Source organism: Gymnoscopelus braueri, assembly GCF_963280865.1.
Source record: "Gymnoscopelus braueri genome assembly, chromosome: 2".
In the NCBI taxonomy this organism is placed as follows: domain Eukaryota; kingdom Metazoa; phylum Chordata; class Actinopteri; order Myctophiformes; family Myctophidae; genus Gymnoscopelus; species Gymnoscopelus braueri.
In genome coordinates this window covers 46,815,754-46,832,852 of record NC_137604.1, presented here as the reverse complement: position 1 = coordinate 46,832,852, position 17,099 = coordinate 46,815,754, and the positions used below count along the sequence as shown (strand labels likewise).

At 43.2% G+C, this 17,099-nt stretch overlaps 2 protein-coding genes across 3 annotated transcripts in view; both read left to right on the top strand.

Moving 5' to 3' along the window:
• Positions 1-4,936: 4,936 nt before the first annotated feature.
• Positions 4,937-10,442, top strand: LOC308077264 (methylsterol monooxygenase 1-like; the record flags this gene model as incomplete). Its single annotated transcript, XM_080417885.1, has 5 exons — positions 4,937-5,191; positions 5,402-5,550; positions 5,691-5,817; positions 6,037-6,191; positions 10,253-10,442. 5 exons carry the CDS (start codon positions 4,937-4,939, stop codon positions 10,440-10,442), a joined length of 876 nt encoding a protein of 291 aa, XP_080274011.1.
• A 4,931-nt stretch (positions 10,443-15,373) lies between these two features.
• Positions 15,374-17,099, top strand: part of cpe (carboxypeptidase E) — a 29,529-nt gene continuing 27,803 nt past the window's right edge. For both annotated transcript variants that reach the window (XR_013932361.1, XM_080417684.1), the window contains exon 1: positions 15,374-15,809. Coding sequence is in view for 1 of the 2 variants with exons in the window: in XM_080417684.1 (XP_080273810.1) it covers positions 15,524-15,809 (286 nt within the window). In the remaining variant the exon portion in view is untranslated. The remainder of the gene's footprint in view (positions 15,810-17,099) is intronic.

Below are 17,099 nucleotides of genomic sequence, written 5' to 3'. Positions count from 1 at the left end.
CGTTGTAAGGAGCAGTGTGGTGGTGTGACTGCACCACTGCAGGTGTTGAATCTCACTTGGATTTCTGTGCCTTTTGTTGTCTTCTCAAAGAAGTCTGCTGTGTGCTTCTCTCCATGGCTTTTGGCTGAATAAAACCCTGTAGATCCCTGATCTGACCTGTTGCTTTGCTTTGTCCCCGAATGAATGTAGGCTGTGCTTAAGCCATGGATGGTGTGAAAGTGAAATGCCTCCGTTTACCTCTGGGCCCATGTTCTCAAAGAGAAATGAGCTGAATGATTCCATAAAGCACTTTAGCTGTTTATTTTCCATGTGATTTTAATATTTGAAATTAGTTATGATCAGCTAGCCTAGGATAATTATGTTGTAGTGAGGATTCAGTTCAGTTCAGTTCTGTCTCATGTTTAGGAAGCAGATGTTGGGAATGAAGACAGGCATGTTTTTAAGTGTGCTGATGTTACATTTAAATGAAAAGGGCAATGGATTATAGGGAACTGCTGGGCTGGACAGTCCTGATTTCATAACTATTATTATGGGCACATGTTTCGTTTCGTTTTTATAAGAAAAAGTAATCCAAATGTACTGTATTTCTCATGCTGGAATAAATACAAACCTAAACAGATGTTTGACTATGTGTTTGTAGAGTTCTGCAATTAAATCATACTCAGTGTGGTTCTTGTATGAAAACCAGTAATGCCAAACAAACAGCATAACATTTATATATACATAGTGTATTCGCAAATGGACAATCTATACAGGATTAATCACAGTTTCAACTCAGTTTGTTTTTTATATATTCTTCCCTTTTTTTAGTTAATTGTCCATGTCCTTTGTCAGGGCTCTACCAGCTGCCGGGTTACAAGCTCTCTCTGAGCCTAGAGCGCTGGGCTTTGAGACACCTCAAGCGCTTACCAGACTGCATTGTTACAGTCCGTTTCCAGGGTGGTGCCTGTCTTTTGTCATTCCTTTTGTTCTCCTCAAGCACCTGCCGCCAGAACTGTACAGCAGCGACAGGAGGGAGCACCCTGTGGAGCCAACACGGTAGGGTAGGGCCACCATGTTGGCTCTCATCCCATCTGGATGTGGGTTCATGGGGGTGGTCCAGTAACTTCCATCTCAGCCGTTATGTGATTTACTGAAAATGGGCCAAAGACTGCCTTTCATCGACCCAAAGAATGATTTTTTTTTCCTACGACGTCATGCCAAGCCGTCTAGGAGAGTGTTAGTCCGTATGTACTGTATGTATGCATGTACAGCATGTACTGTATGTCCCCCGAATTATTGTGTCTGTCCACTGATAATCTCACAAAACACAAATGGTGTAGCAATCTTGTGCATGCTATCAGCAGGCCAAGGAAATTAATGCCCGCATATTTGTTTTACACATTTTGTGATTTATTTTTATTTGTTGTGAACATTTTGTATGAATATGTTTCACATTTTGTATGAATATGTTTCACATTTTGTATGAATATGTTTCACATTTTGTATGAATATGTTTCACATTTTGTGAATTTGTTTTGTGTGAATATTTTTCACATTTCATGAATTCATAATCTCAGGAACCACTGATCAGATATGGAGCCGTGGTGAACTGCATATTTGGGTGGCAAAATTCTCTGGCGCTCCACTGAACTGCACACCTAGTATCAGAATTAGAATCAACTTTATTTTCACATCACACAATTAAAGGTGTAAAAGATTGGGTGAAATCGTTTTTCGTGTGAATCTCTCAAAATCGCAATTACAGGAAGAGCTAGAAGGGGGAAGAGAGAATAGAGAGGAAAGGAACACAGAACAGGTCAAATGACTGGAAGGCACGGACAAATGAAATATATATATCCAATATACAGTACATACAGTAAGTAAGGTGTATGATTAAAAACTTTGCAATGGATAGGTGGCAGTGGAACTATATGGAAGGCAGAAATGTTTCTCATGCAGGTGGAAAACATGTCCAGCATATAAAAATAGCAGCAGGTAATACAATATCAGCACTTGTTCAGCAGTCTGATGGTTGCTAGGAGAAAACTATTCAGAAGTCTGGTGCTTCTGATACTCCAATATCGCTTGCCTGGCTGTGGTGATAAATGTCCTATGATTCACTTAGCCTTAGCTAAACCCATTTTTCTGTATTCCCTGGTGGGAGAGAAGCTCACCTCTCCTATGAAGGGCTGGGTTTTCCGCTCCACAATGTAGTGCTTTGCAGTTGAGGGCGGCACAGTTCCCAGGCGGTGGTGCCACTCGTCAGGATGCTCTCGATTGGTGCTGTTGAGAAACGCCCTGAGGATGCGGCAGTTCACCCTGATTTTCTTCAGGCGATTGAGGCGATTGGACAGATTGTACAGGTAGTCATTTTCCCTGTGTACTGTGTTCTCTGTCGCTGTCAACCGACACTGTTGGTCTGGTTATAGCGTGTAGAAGCGTAGAAGCACATGTGCATCCTCTGATATACATGTAGTCACCAGTGACACCACACGTCCCAACCAACCAACAGCCGTCATTAGTGCAGTGACAAGGACACAATACATCTCCCATGTTCCACATACATTTCCCTGGCCTTCATCTCCCATTTCATCTCCCATCTCCCATTTCTCCTCCTCCACTTTCCTCCCCTCTGCTCACCGACATCTTCCCCTTTAGGGCCGGATTAAGACTTTTTTTTCGTGCCCAGGGCGAGGACCGTATAGGGTTTTGTGCCCGGATTCCTTGGCGTAGTGGAGATGTGCGTGCAAAGTTTCACAGCCACCGGATGCTGCGTTCATGATTTGTTGCTTTTTGTGCAAAATGGGCCACTCCCTCAATGTTTTGAAGCCAATCGTAGCCAATTGGAAGGGAATCTGAAAAAGCTAATCTGTAGCAGTAGCAAAAAGCGTGTTTTACAGAAATCAGCCTGGTATAGTGTCACCATGTGGCTCATTTAAATAATTTGGGGTGGAGGTTTCTTCATTGGCCTACTGGGAGTGCATGTGCGTGCCCAGCCGTTCCGACCTGGCTGGGATAATATAGCTCATAGCCTCAAGGCCGGAGATTATGTCTTCGCCTCTGTCGCTCTGTGTAAATGAATGTGAATGAATGAATCATTTTATTTTCGTGTCTGGCTGCCTCCACACAGCCTATCCCTTACGGGATTATTCAGACACATTTTAAAGAACACGGTATTTCCAGTGCCAACATGCTGACACCAAAATAATGAACTAAATAAATAAATACCACATACTGTATACATGACTTTGATCAAAAGTACAGAGTGTGTGTGTCTGTGTGTCTGTCTGTCTGTCTGTTTGTTTGTTTGTTTGTTTGTTTGTTTATGTGTCTTGTCTGTGAACAGCTAATCTCCAATCGGTGTGAAAGTAGTCCAAGGCAGAACCTTGCACAAGAAACATATCATTATGTCAGAGAACACTGAAGCCTCATTTCGCATTGACACACACACACACGCACGCACGCACACGCACACGCGCACGCGCACGCGCACGCACACACACACACACACACACACACACACACACACACACACACACACACACACACACACACACACACACACACACACACACACACACACACACACACACACACACACACACACACACACACACACACACACACACAGTTGCACAGTCGATTGAAGGATCAATGCCCCTAGGAGCCTCGTGTCCCAAGCTACAGCCCTGTGACGCCATGTGTTAATCCAGGCCTGGTCCCCTGTGCTACTGTGCAGGGCAGGCCATACCTCTAAAGCAGAGTGAGCGAGATACAGTGAGAGAGCGAGAACACACAGGTACGACATCACACGGATATACTCAGAACTTCAGACTGAATTCCATATCAAGGTGAGAAGCTATATGGAATTATTGTGCAAAAATAATTAATTTAATTGAATATTGTATTGATGCATAATGTAGATGGTGTGATTGTTGTAGCATGTTAGAACTTCATCAGGTGCTTGGGTGCAAATGTCAAATAGGCTACTTTTACGGCAAATGTTGGCCTGTAAAGTTTAAAAACACTGAATAGTTAATTATTTGTGAATACACTGAGAACACAACTTACTGTAAGTGATATTTATGGTTAAAACAAAACTTTTGTTGTTTAAAAAGTCAACGCAAAACTTTTGTTGTTTAAAAAGTCAACGCTCTATATTCTGATACGTCTCTCCAGCTCTGTAATAAACAGAAAACACATTTGTGGGTTTAGCTTCAGCTAATCAGGAGAGAGTGTCCATTTATCAGCTTACATTTTTTATAGTGTTCCAGTTCCGATTTCACTTGTTTGTCCTGTATCCTGTATGAGTTCTCTCTTGACTGCATACAATTGGTGTCCCGACCTGATTTACTAAAGAGCTGAGAGTATTAGGGAGACAGCTGTTACTGAACACTCTATAGCAATCACAATGTAGAGCTATTTAACACTTATTTTAAAAACTAGAATCTCTTACTGCACCTTTTCTCAAATCAAGCTCATTGTAATGTAATGTAAAGTAATATTGTGTACAGTAACAGTTATGTAATTATAATATAGAAGCCTAGTTATACAATTGTCCCCTTAGCCATTTGGAGGTTTTAACACCTTTTAACACGCCGGCCACGTGTCTCAGACCCGTAGTTTAGTTATCGACACGTGTTAAACTGTTTCACAATTTGTGTTCTTAATGTGTTCTTACACTGACGTCACCGTCTACAGGGGGAGTTGTACACAGATGCTGATATTAAGTAAGGGATAATGAATGTGAACCGGTCACTGTTGAGAAATAAACCCTTACAGGGTCTTTATGCTTTAAAGCCTAAGGCCGGCTTTAAGCCTAATTTACATACTTTGTCATAAGACAGTGTCACTCACCGAAAATAACATAAAACACTCAGCCGGCAACAAAACTTGTTTTTGTCCTCCCCCAGATTTCCCTCACACACACTCACCCTGCATCAACCGCTCTACTATGGAGGTCAACGGCACGGCCAACATCCTGGGCTCTGCGTACCTGGCAGTGGAGTTCATAGATGCAGTGTTACCACCCAACCCCTTCCAGCCCCCTCTGAAGCAGGCCTGGGGTTACATGCTGGACAACTACACCAAGTTCCAGATCGCCACCTGGGGGTCGCTCTTCGTTCATGAGTTCATCTACTTTATGTGCTGTCTTCCTGGCTTCTTGTTCCAGTTCCTGCCCTTCATGCAGAAGTATAAGATCCAGCAGGTGTATGAGAGAGAGAGAGAGAATTAAGTTTACACCAAATTCACAACAGCAGAGGACTGACTGCCACCTTTGTACACCCATTTAGCGGAAAAACGCAGCGGTAGAAATCTCGACCACCGCTGGTGTGAATTCGGCATTAGAGAGAGTGTATGTTTGCAAATGAACTAAACTGAATTGTATTCCTCTGTGTGTGTTTGTATGCCGATGCAGGACAACCCTGAGACCTGGGAGAAACAATGGAAGTGTTTTAAGCTATTGATGTATAACCATTTCTGCATCCAGCTGTTTCTCATCTCTGGAACATACTACTTCACAGAGTTCTTCAACATCCCCTACGAGTGGGATGCCATGCCCCGCTGGTCAGTGGGAATAATACTTATTATTTATTAATACATATTATGTCTTATGCACCATAATACAGTTCACATCAGAGTTGTGACCGTGCTACAATGCAGTACATGATGTCAACCATTGAGACTCTCTCTCTCTCCCTCTCCAGGCCCTACGTGGTAGCTCAGTGTTTTGCCAGTGCTGTGGTAGAGGACACCTGGCACTACTTCTTTCATCGGGCGCTGCACCACCGTTGCATCTACAAATACATCCACAAGATCCACCATGACTTTACTGTGAGTATAACACACACACACACACACACACACACGCACGCATGTTGTGAGCTCGTAGATCCACTATTTTTGGTGCATGACAGCGCACAACCAAGTATAAATCAAGCATTGGAATCCAATATACATACCACAACTCAAACTACACAAACAAAACAACTGCACACACGCATACACAAACACCCGATACTCATTATGGTGTCTGCTTCTCCTGTCCTCCAGGCTCCATTCGGCATGCAGGCCGAATATGCACACCCGGCCGAGACTGTGATCCTGGGAGCCGGCTTCTTCATTGGTATCCTGCTCTTCTGTAACCACGTGATACTGCTGTGGGCCTGGCTCGCCTTCCGTCTCCTGGAGACCATCGACGTTCACAGGTATAAAAGATGAGAAAGAAATCCTTTCTTAGAATTGAATGCACTGACAGACAATTTTCCTTAACCTAGTTTAGCTGACCTTTCAATCCAGAATGACTTGAGAGAAAGAGAGAGAAAGAGAGAGAGAGAGATGGCAGGGGTTCAGTGTCTTCCTCGATGACCTTTAAATAGGACACAGGTCCAGTTCAGTTAAGTTCAACTGAACAGATACTGTATAACCAGCCACACAACTCAAAACAGCTAATTGGCTGGTTATGACTAGAACTTGACATTGAGGTCAACGTTAATCAAACTTTTCCTCACAGCCATGGAACAACACTGCAGCAGCAGACATCTACATAATACATTGTCATGATAGAGGTGTGTGACTCTCATGTAATTGCTATGACTCATCAAACAATAGATAGTTGCCATTACCTGAATCCACCACAAGAGGGTGAGAGAAGTCAGCAGATTCAAATTAATATTGCTGTGTGATTGCTACAAAAGTCAGTATTTTGAATTATGATGATGCATTCTTAAAGGTAGGTGATATTATATTGTGATATTTTTTGGTTAAAAAAAAAGTATTTTGTTAAAAGGTTAAAGCACTATATTCTGATAGTAATCATTGCTATAGAGTGTTTGTTCAGTAACAGGAGTCTCCCCGTCTCTCCAGCTCTTTAATAAACAGAAAATACATTTTCCGGTAGGTGTCAAACTCTCAGCCAATCAGGAGAAAGTACCCATTTTAAGCTTAAATTGTATAGTGTTCCAGTTCCAATTTTGCCTGCTCATTTCTTAGTGTCATCACTTCCAATTTCACTTGTTTAATCTATATCCTGATTGAGTTCTCTATCCTGATTGGATAAAATTGGAAATGAAACTGAAACTGAAACGAAAATGCATTTTCTGTTTTATAAAGAGCTGGAGAGACAAGGAGACTCCTTTTACTGAACAAACACTCTATAGCAATGAGTACTATCACAATATAGAGCTATTTCACACTTATTTTAACCAATGCAAATCACTTACCCTACCTTTAAATATTTCTGTTTCCATATAGTATGTTTCCATATCTTGTTGTGGAGACCGTAGCATGGCTGGTAGTACTGTATATTGTAGGGAGGAACTGACAGGTCAACAAGGGTCTAAGGTCCATGTGGCAGTTTAAACCCTGGCATCACATCTGCATAAAACATAGGTTTTATGCTTGTCATATCATCAACTCCCTGATTGTGTGCCACAGAATGACACTGTACACGTATGACTGCATAGCCACACATGTCTCCAACACCATCATAAAGTACGCGGACGACACGACAGTGATAGGCCGAATCGTCAACAACGTCGAGTCTGACTACAGAGAGGAGATCAAATCACTGGCACGCTGGTGCCGGGAGAACAACCTCTCTCTTAACGTCGACAAGACCAAAGAACTGATCGTGGACTTCAGGAGGCCGCGGAGAGACCATGCGCCCATCCTCATCGACGGTGCTGCAGTGGAAAGGGTCAGCGAGTTCAAGTTCCTCGGAGTACACATCGAGGAGGACCTCAAATGGGAGACGCACTCCACACACGTGAGGAAAAAGGCTCAGCAGCGACTGTACTGGCTCCGCCGCCTGAAGAAGCTCGGAGTAGGACGTCGCATCCTCAGGCTGTACTACAACAGTTCTGTTGAAGGCATCCTAACAGGCTGTGTCACGGCCTGGTACGGGAACTGCACTGCCCGAGAAAAGATCAGCCTACAACGAGTAGTGCGATCGGCAGAGCGGATAATGGGAATCGAGCTCCCAGCGCTCCAGGAACTGTACAAAAAGCGGTCAAAGCCAAGCGCATCATCAAGGACAAGCACGACCCAAGTCACAGACTGTTCAACCCCCTACAACGACCGCGACCGGGCAAGGGGCTCTACCGCAGTATCAAGAGTTCCACCACCAGGTTCTGGTGTAGTTTCAATCCGGCTGCTGTCAGAATGCTGAATGGGGCATAAGCCTGAATGAGGCATAGGCCTTGTTCAGCAGCCTGACAACAGGCGGCGCAGACTTTTCTGGACCTTAATCCCTTGTATAACGCACTGACTTTTTTTTGGTCTTTTTTTTTATTGTGCTCCTTTTCCTCTAAGCACCTTAATGTCCATTGTCTATCATGCACAGTATAAGTATAACATGCACAGTATACAATACATTGCTGCTATGCTCAGGCACCTTAGTTTAGTTTTTTTTAGTTTTTTATTATCTCAGGTAATTTGTAAATATGTAGATAACTTGTCTGGCCTTCTGTTGCTCTCTTGTTTTGATCTCCTTCCCACTTGCCCCCCACCCTCTTCTTCTCCCCCCCCCCCCTCTTCTTTCTATGGAAACTAACGTTGCGATGGGAACGATGTACAAAAAAGAATTTCACTCACTTTTTTACCTTGTAAACCTGTGATGTGACAATAAAACTGATTCTGATTCTGATTCTGACAGAATGTACTGTAGGACAGCACAATGATGGCTGAAATGTAATAAACCCCCTAAACCCCAAAGTATAGCATAGGATAGGATAAATCATTGATCTCCAAAGGGGAAACTAGTTTTCAGCCATAGACAAAGATACAATAAATACACACAATAAATAACACTAGGTAGAATCATTGTAGTTCCATAGTTCCATTGAAACAATAAAAGGGCTAATGAGGGCCAAAGTGTGCAATCAATAAGTTACTGTATATATACCGTATATTTCTCCTATATAAAGTTCAAGTTCCACATCTGTCTGTCTGTGGTGGGCCTGCAGATATAACTGTATTGACTGGGCAGTGGCAACGGGTGCCACTGCCCAGACGGGGTCAGTGCAATTACCCCGCCCAGCAACGACGGACAGGCTGATAATGCGACACATTATCAGCCTGCATATTGACATACCCGACGTGGAGATCCCTGCTGTCAGTACAAATCAACATTGTTTGGCAACGCTTTAAATGCCCATATTTGGAGATCACTGACATCAGTGCAAATCAACATTGTTTGGCAACGGTTACGTCACAGTGTGCTGGTGCACACTCCAGTGCCTGGATTATGCCCACATATGGAGATACCTGATGTCACAACGCTGACATCATGACTGTTCTCATGGAATGCTGGGTACCAAAACCTGAACATGGACATGCTGATCAGCATGATAACCCCAGGAATTTAAACTGAAAGCCTTGGTTGTCATCATCGCAAATCGCAGTTGTGAAGCAAGGGTTTCTGTTGTGTGTGACATGAGACCAGAGCTCGATCAGCAAGAGAGAGCGACAGGGAGTGAGACAGAAACCTGACACACTGATTGACGCGTTACAAATCAATGCGTTGTCAGCACCCCAACAACGCAAGGCAAGCCATGTTTTCTGCTTGTCAAAGAATTAAATAAAAACATAATCTATTAGAAATTAAAATACAATAAAAACAGGTTCAGTTTTCTGCAACATGTTACTTATAGTGATGTTTAACTTGGGTTCTTATTAGTTGCTCCTGTGCGCCATGAAAGGGGGAATGTGGAATAGTTTAAATCGGTCACAAAATCACACTGTTAAACACATAACTGAACATGAACATAGCTGATTCTATCAGTAACAAACAAATCATGTTACTTGGTTTTGAGAAAGTGAAATGTATCTAATTCTTTTAGTTTCAAAGTCGATCTCTAGTGCCCCAAATATCAGTAGGAAACTGTTGTCCCCTTACGTCACAGAATCTGACAGGTCACAGGATTCTGTGTAACACCAGAATATCATGCATTGAGCCACTTCCCTTTCTCAAAAGTAAGTGACAGGACTCGTTGTTTTAACACATAGGACAAATCTGCTTTGTTCACGATCATTCCCTCGCTCCCCTTACTCACGGGGCACAGGAGCAACTGATATAGCCAGGTATAGCTAACCCCACCTTCTACCAAAGTTCAACATCACCGTAAAAGAATGATAGAAATGGTTAAATAGCTAATCCCTACATTTCCATCCTCCCTCTCCCACCTCTCTCAATAAATATCTCTCTCTCTTTTTCTCTGTCTCTCTCTCTCTCTCTCTCTCTCTCTCGCTCTGTCTCTCTGTTTCTCAGTGGTTATGACATTCCTCTCAATCCTCTCTACCTCATCCCTTACTACACTGGCTCTCGCTTCCATGACTTCCACCACATGAACGGCGCAGGGAACTACGCCTCCTGTTTCACCTGGTGGGACAAGCTGTTCAAGACAGACATCCAGTATAACCAACACTCGCTCACACAGGAGGGCAAGAAGGAGGAGTAAAACACACACACGCATGCGCTCATGCACATACCCACGCACGCACGCACGCACACCTGGTACAGAGAAGGAAGCACATACATGCAGTGTGGTGTGAACTGTGCTCTGATTTCATAACAGTCAGGGCAAGAAGGAGGATTAAAACACGCACACACACGCGTGCACGCGCGCACACACACACACACACACACACACACACACACACACACACACACACACACACACACACACACACACACACACACACACACACACACACACACACACACACACACACACACACACACACACACACACACACACACACTATCTTCTGGACTGAACATTATAAGGATCAATGTGGTTTGATTCAACATCTCTAGGTGTTGAATCTCACTTGTTTTTCTGTGCCTTGTTGTCTTCTTAAAGAAGTCTGCTGTCTGCTTCTCTCCATGACTTTTGGCTGAATAAAACCCGGCAAAGCACATCCCAGATCTGACCTGTTGCTTTGCTTTGTCCTCGAATGAAGCTGTGCTTAAGAAATTAGCTGAATGATTCCATAAAGCACTGTGTTTGATTTAACATTTAAAATGATTTAAGCGTGCTGATTTGTGAACTGTTAATATGAGCACATGTTTTATATTTATAAGAGGAAGTCGTCAAAACGCTGACATATTTCTCACGCTGGAATAAATACAAACCTAAACAGATGTTTTGCTGTGTTCTTGTAGAGTTCTGCCATTAAGTCATACTCGATGTGGTTCTCGTATGAAAACCAGTAATGCAAAACAAACAAGAGGTAGCCTACAGCAACATACAGTATATATATATATAGTATACTGTACATTGTGCATTAACGAATGGGCAATCTATTCAGGTTTAATCACAGTTTAAATGCAGTTTCTTCTATTTTGTTTTCATTTTTTCTTCTTATTCTTTTGGCCATTCAGGCAGAGCCGGCCCAGCCAATAGGCAGAGTAGGCAATTGCCTAGGGCGCCAATTTAAGTTTTTTAAAAATATATATAATAGAAAAATATACATATTTGGGCCTGATTCACTAAGTTGTTTGTAAATAGTGCCTAAATAAAGTGACTAAAGGGGTGCGTATTTTCGATAAGGACAAACGGACGTGCGTGCCAACCGGCGTGTAAACCTCTGATATGTGTGTATCGCCGGTCTTCCTAATTTTTGTCTGACAGTCAGAGGCGCGTTCACGTGGTGAATCATTTGCATTGCTCCATGCAGTGGCGGAACAAATCAAAGCCGGGCCGCGCGCGTGCGTGGGTGCACAGGGCGCGCGAAAAAAATTGCGGGTTTGCGGCGGTTTCGGTCACTTTTTGGGGGGCTTTTTGTCACTTTATTTCGGTTTTAGGGTTAGGGTAGGGTTAGGTTAGGGTTATGTTGTTTAATTCTTGATTTAAACAACAATCTTGATTGATTCCTGATTTTACCGATTTATTCTCTGACGGCACGGGCCCGCGAGGGTCGCGGGCCTGGAGGCGCCCGCCTCCCTGGCCTCCCCGGACGCTCCGCCCCTGGCGAGCTCCCATTTACGACCATAAAAGGCAACCGGAAACTGACGGAATACATCACCACTCTTCAAAAGGGACAGATCTACAAGCTAACAAAGTTTGTTTACAGTTTAACCTCACGACCAAAGGCTAATAAAACTTGGAATGGATATTATATTGTTACGTCCCTGTCTAGGGGGAAAAGAGATGCAACATAAAGTGGGAGTGAAACCCGTTTTTATTTAAAACTTAATTTATATTTACATTAACATAAATAGACTTTAACGCGTTAACCCGGGCAGGGGTGATGGCCTCCATAAGATGAATCTGAGGGCGGAACACACACATGTTGCATGATGTTGCATGTTGTAAAGATGTCAGAGGCTTGATATGTTTGACATTTCAAATCCGTTTCAATATGCCAATAACTCGACCTGTATTGTTAGAAGGAAGCATTCCAGATAATTACAGGAGGGCTGCATTCATCCCTAGGTACAGTATGTGCAGAAACCGGTTTATTAGTTTCATGGCACAGTAAAGTAGAACATGACACGAACATGCGTGCATAATGAACACGCAGCGGTCACGTGCCATGTGAATGGAAACGACGTGCCGTACAGCACGTTAAGTTACATTTCTTTGATTGAGACTTGTTTCAAATGTTCTAGCCTTGACGACCATGCAGTCTTATGCAAATGTTAAGATGTAAATTAGATAGCATTTTATTTAGACAGATGCCAGGTCATTGTTGACCTGGCATCCTAAGTGTGTGTATAGTTTCAATGTACATTATTTATTTATTTTTTGATATTATAATGTTTAGACATTAGACTGATGGATAGGTTATTGTTGGTTTATCTATGATCCTAGATTACTGAGGCACTACACTATGCATTTGATGTATTACCTCGAGTTTATCTTGCTTACTGTAAATCACGTCTGCTAAATGCCAAAATTGTAAATTGTAATTTGGCTTTTGTAATTTACACGGTGTCCTAGTTATTTGTGTTTGTGAAATAGCCTTATTTATTATTAAATAATAGGCCATGGGGGTGGGGGGGCACCAGGTAAAATGCTGCCTAGGGCACCAAATTCCTCAGGGCCAGGACTGCATTTAGGGCTCCAATAGCCACAAGGACAAAACTCTCTCTGAGCCTAGAGACCTGGGCTTTGAGACATCTCAAGCGCTTACCAGACTGCATTGTTACAAACAGTCAATTTCCAGGGTGATGCCTGTCTTTTGTAATCCTTTTTGTTCTCCTCAAACACCTGCTGCCAGAACTGTCCAGCAGGCACAGGAGGGAGCACCCTGTGGAGCACCCTGTGGAGCTCCCTGTGGAGCCAACAGGTCCGCCACGTACTTCTCTATGTATTTCAACTCCTCTACAGTACATGCTTTGTCCACTCACTTGCCACCTGTCTCCCATGCTCCAACACTTTCTCCCTGGAGAGAACCATCTTCTAAAAGTAAACTTTCTCTTGCAGGGATGGTGGCTGTCTCCTGCTCTTTCCTATTCTGTGTTTCCTTGTCTTACTCAAGCAGTGTCAGAGCCTTGGCCTCTTGATCCTCTGGTCTCTGCAGAGTTGAGATCTCCTGATCTCTATGCTTTGCTTCTTCATCTTCCTCAAGCACTGTCAGAGCCATGGCCATACCAACCTCTTGCAGTGTGGCGATCTCAGGTCTTTCCCATTCTTTGCTTCCACTTCTTCAAAACTTTGCCAGTAGGGATGCCTCCTCTCTTGCCTTCATCTCTTCCTCGAAAGCCTGCCTTTTTCATCTGCCAAAGGAGTCTTGATGAAACCCAGCTGGTGTCAGAGATGTCTATTCTCCTCTGTGATGTGCTGTTGTTTCAGGACACTGTTCAACTCAGTTCCCATTTGCTTTGCCAATAGTCAAGTTCTTCTTTCCAGGCTTCGTCTTTCTCAAACAGCAAGCTCTTTGTCTCCTCTGTCTGAAAGGAAGGTCTCTTTTACAGGGTGGCAATCAATCTGGTCTTTCACTTTGTTTGCTCCCTCATATTCCTCAAGCTTCGCCACGGATGGCTCCTCTGATTCCTTCAACTCTCTCCCCAGGTCTTTGATCTTCTGCTCTGTGTTGTTAAGTAACTTTTCGGCCAAAGCCTCCTTTTCTCGAAGCAGCTGGTTTCTGTCCTCCCATTTCTGCCTCTCTATGAACTCCTTTTTCTGGAGGTCTTTGGAAGTGCTGAGCTGCTGGTTGAGTTTGATGTTCACATCTCTCAACGCCCTCATCTCAGCCTCTAGGCAGACTAACTCCAATATGAATGGTGAATTTTCAAAAATATCCATCCTTTAAACTTATTTAAGAACGGTGTGTGTACATGCAAATCTTTTACAACTATATTTTCACCCCTGCGTCTGTCAGCCTTTCAGGGTGTCCACAATCTGGGAACCCGTTCAGTTACAAGAAAATCAATAAATTATCATTCTTTTCTCTTTTTTTTTACCTCGGGGGAAAGTTAATTTCAATGTTTGAATAACAGGAAATCAGGCTTGGCTGTGCCTCTTTATGACGATGTTCTTGCTTTCTGCTCAAGGGCCTGACCCATAGGAGAGCTCCTATTCAAAACAGTGATCCTGCTGGCGGCTTTTTATTGCAAATTGAAAATCTGTCTTGAGAAATTAGTCTGCGGCTAATCTCGCAAACCACTGGGCCGATCACTGCATATGCACGCTGCCAGTAGGCCAAGGAAGTAACATCCTTGAATATTATAATACTGCGAATATTCTTACTGCGAGTATTTGTCTGTGTGTGTGCCAATAATCTCCATATTGTGAATATTGTGAACACAAAGTCAGTGGTGATTGTATGTGAATAGTATAACTTCAGACGGATGAAGAAACGTGACTGTTTTGTTTTGTACATACACTGTTGATTTGACTGCCAACTGAAAACTGGGACTCTGATTCAGTAAACTGTGGTAACTTACTGATTGATTGAATACACTTTATTGACATCTTTAAAAGTACATAGTCCAAAATGTATAACATCTTATTTTAAACATTCAACACCCTAAAAGACTAGACAAACAACCGTAGCCTACAACAAACAAGTTGAAGTGTAATGAATTGCTACCATATTCACAAGGCTGCTCATGAAAGAACATTAGTTAACCTTGGTCCATTTACACAAGAGTAGAATTCATGTTCCACATACTACTATATGATTAGAGTGCACATTTACACACAGTGCTACTGGGCAGAGTATCTCTCCATCCAATGTGGTAATTTTATCTTAATGAGTGATATGGAAATAGGCCTATGGTTCTTGTAAGGTTTCCCTATGACATGTGCTGCTTCACTACTGTACTAGGCCACACCTCTAAAGCAGAGAGAGAGAGAGAGAGAGAGAGAGAGAGAGAGAGAGAGAGAGAGAACGCACAGGTACGTGGCTACGACATCACTCGGATAGAGAGAGAGGGAGAGAGAGAGAGAGAGAGAGAGAGAGAGAGATATTTATAGCTTACAGTAGAGAGCTGCAGCAGAGAGATAAGGCTTGGGACCGAGCCGTATTCAAGCTTTAGGGGCTTTAGAGGAGAGAGAGAGTGAGAGGAGGACATTATTATTAATCAAACATGAAACGCTTCGTGTCGTTGGTGTTACTGGGGACTCTGGCCGCCCTGGCCACCTTGATGACCACCACCCCGGTGGTCAGCGGAGCGGTGGCCGCGGCCCCTCCGCCGCTGGACGACAGAGACATCTCGTTCGAGTACCACCGCTACGAGGAGCTCCGCAAGGCGCTGGTGTCCGTGTGGCTGCAGTGTCCGTCCATCAGCCGCATCTACACGGTGGGGGAGAGCGTGGAGGGCCGGGAGTTGCTGGTGCTGGAGATGTCCGACAACCCCGGGACGCATGAGCCCGGTCAGCGCCTTTTACGCACAGATACTTAACATGTTATTGAATAAGAATTCTTATACTGTATGGAGAAAAAAATACATTGACTATTATATTCAGGCTGCATATGAATAAACATAGGGCATGTTTCGTTTCGGCATGGCAACATAATATTCAGTGTGTTACAATGAATATTATTATTGAATATTATATGTTGCCATGTAGGACCCCGATGGAGACAAACCATGATTGTGCTTTCGTGGGTTTATTCCTATTTAGCATCCTTTGTATAGAACTGTACTTTTCTGTGCTTTTTTTGCAAACTGCTAAATGAAGTGGTCTATTCAATCAATCAATCAATCAATCAATCAATCAAACATGCCGAAACGAAACATGCCCCATGTTTATTCATATGTAGCCTATACCTACAAGCCAATGTTTTCTTTCATTTTTTTACGCATAGATACAGACAGTAAAATTCTCAGTGTTCATTTAACTCAGAGTGTATGATGATCAGATTAATCCCGGGTCCATTTTTACACCCAGAGCTGCACATTTTGACATTTTAACACTGAGGATTTGACCGTGTTGACAGGCAGCTTACACACAATATGTCCTAAAATAGCCTACATGAAAAGGAAGGAAAATATATATATATATATATATATAACATATTTAGACTCCTTTCTTTTCTTTTTATTGCATAGGCTACATCTCAGCCCCTCCATCCTCCCGTCTTCTCTTATTAACGATCGCAGACACTAGCGCGCATTTTGTTGACAACCGAAATCAGTCAAATCACGCACACACACATACTGATAATGGGGGGTGGGGGGGGGGGTCTATCCAATCCATCCATCCATCCATCCATCCATCCATCCATCCGCAGAAACAATGATGCAATGATAGATGGTTTGGTTTCTTGTTATCAGCTGAACAGCTGAAAGCGGAGCGCAGGTGTTTCAGGTTGTCTGTATACTAAACAGTGACCAGAAGGCATCACTGCTTCAGAGAAGATGCAATCTCTAGATAAGATATGGGACAGAGAGAGAGAGAGAGAGAGAGAGAGAGAGAGAGAGAGAGAGAGAAGCCGCCATTTTGCTCGGTGTGATAAGAATCGTTATCATAAGTCGTGATGCTGAAAGAACAACACGCCCTCCAGCGAAATGGAACCTGCAGTCAGATGCATGGGTTACTGTAGCTTGTGTGGGCTCGTTTTATTTGATCACATCAGATCAGATCATATGTCGTTTCCGGACAAAGCTGTCACAATGCAGCAAATCTCACTGTAGGGCAGCAGGGGTCGGTCTTCAACAG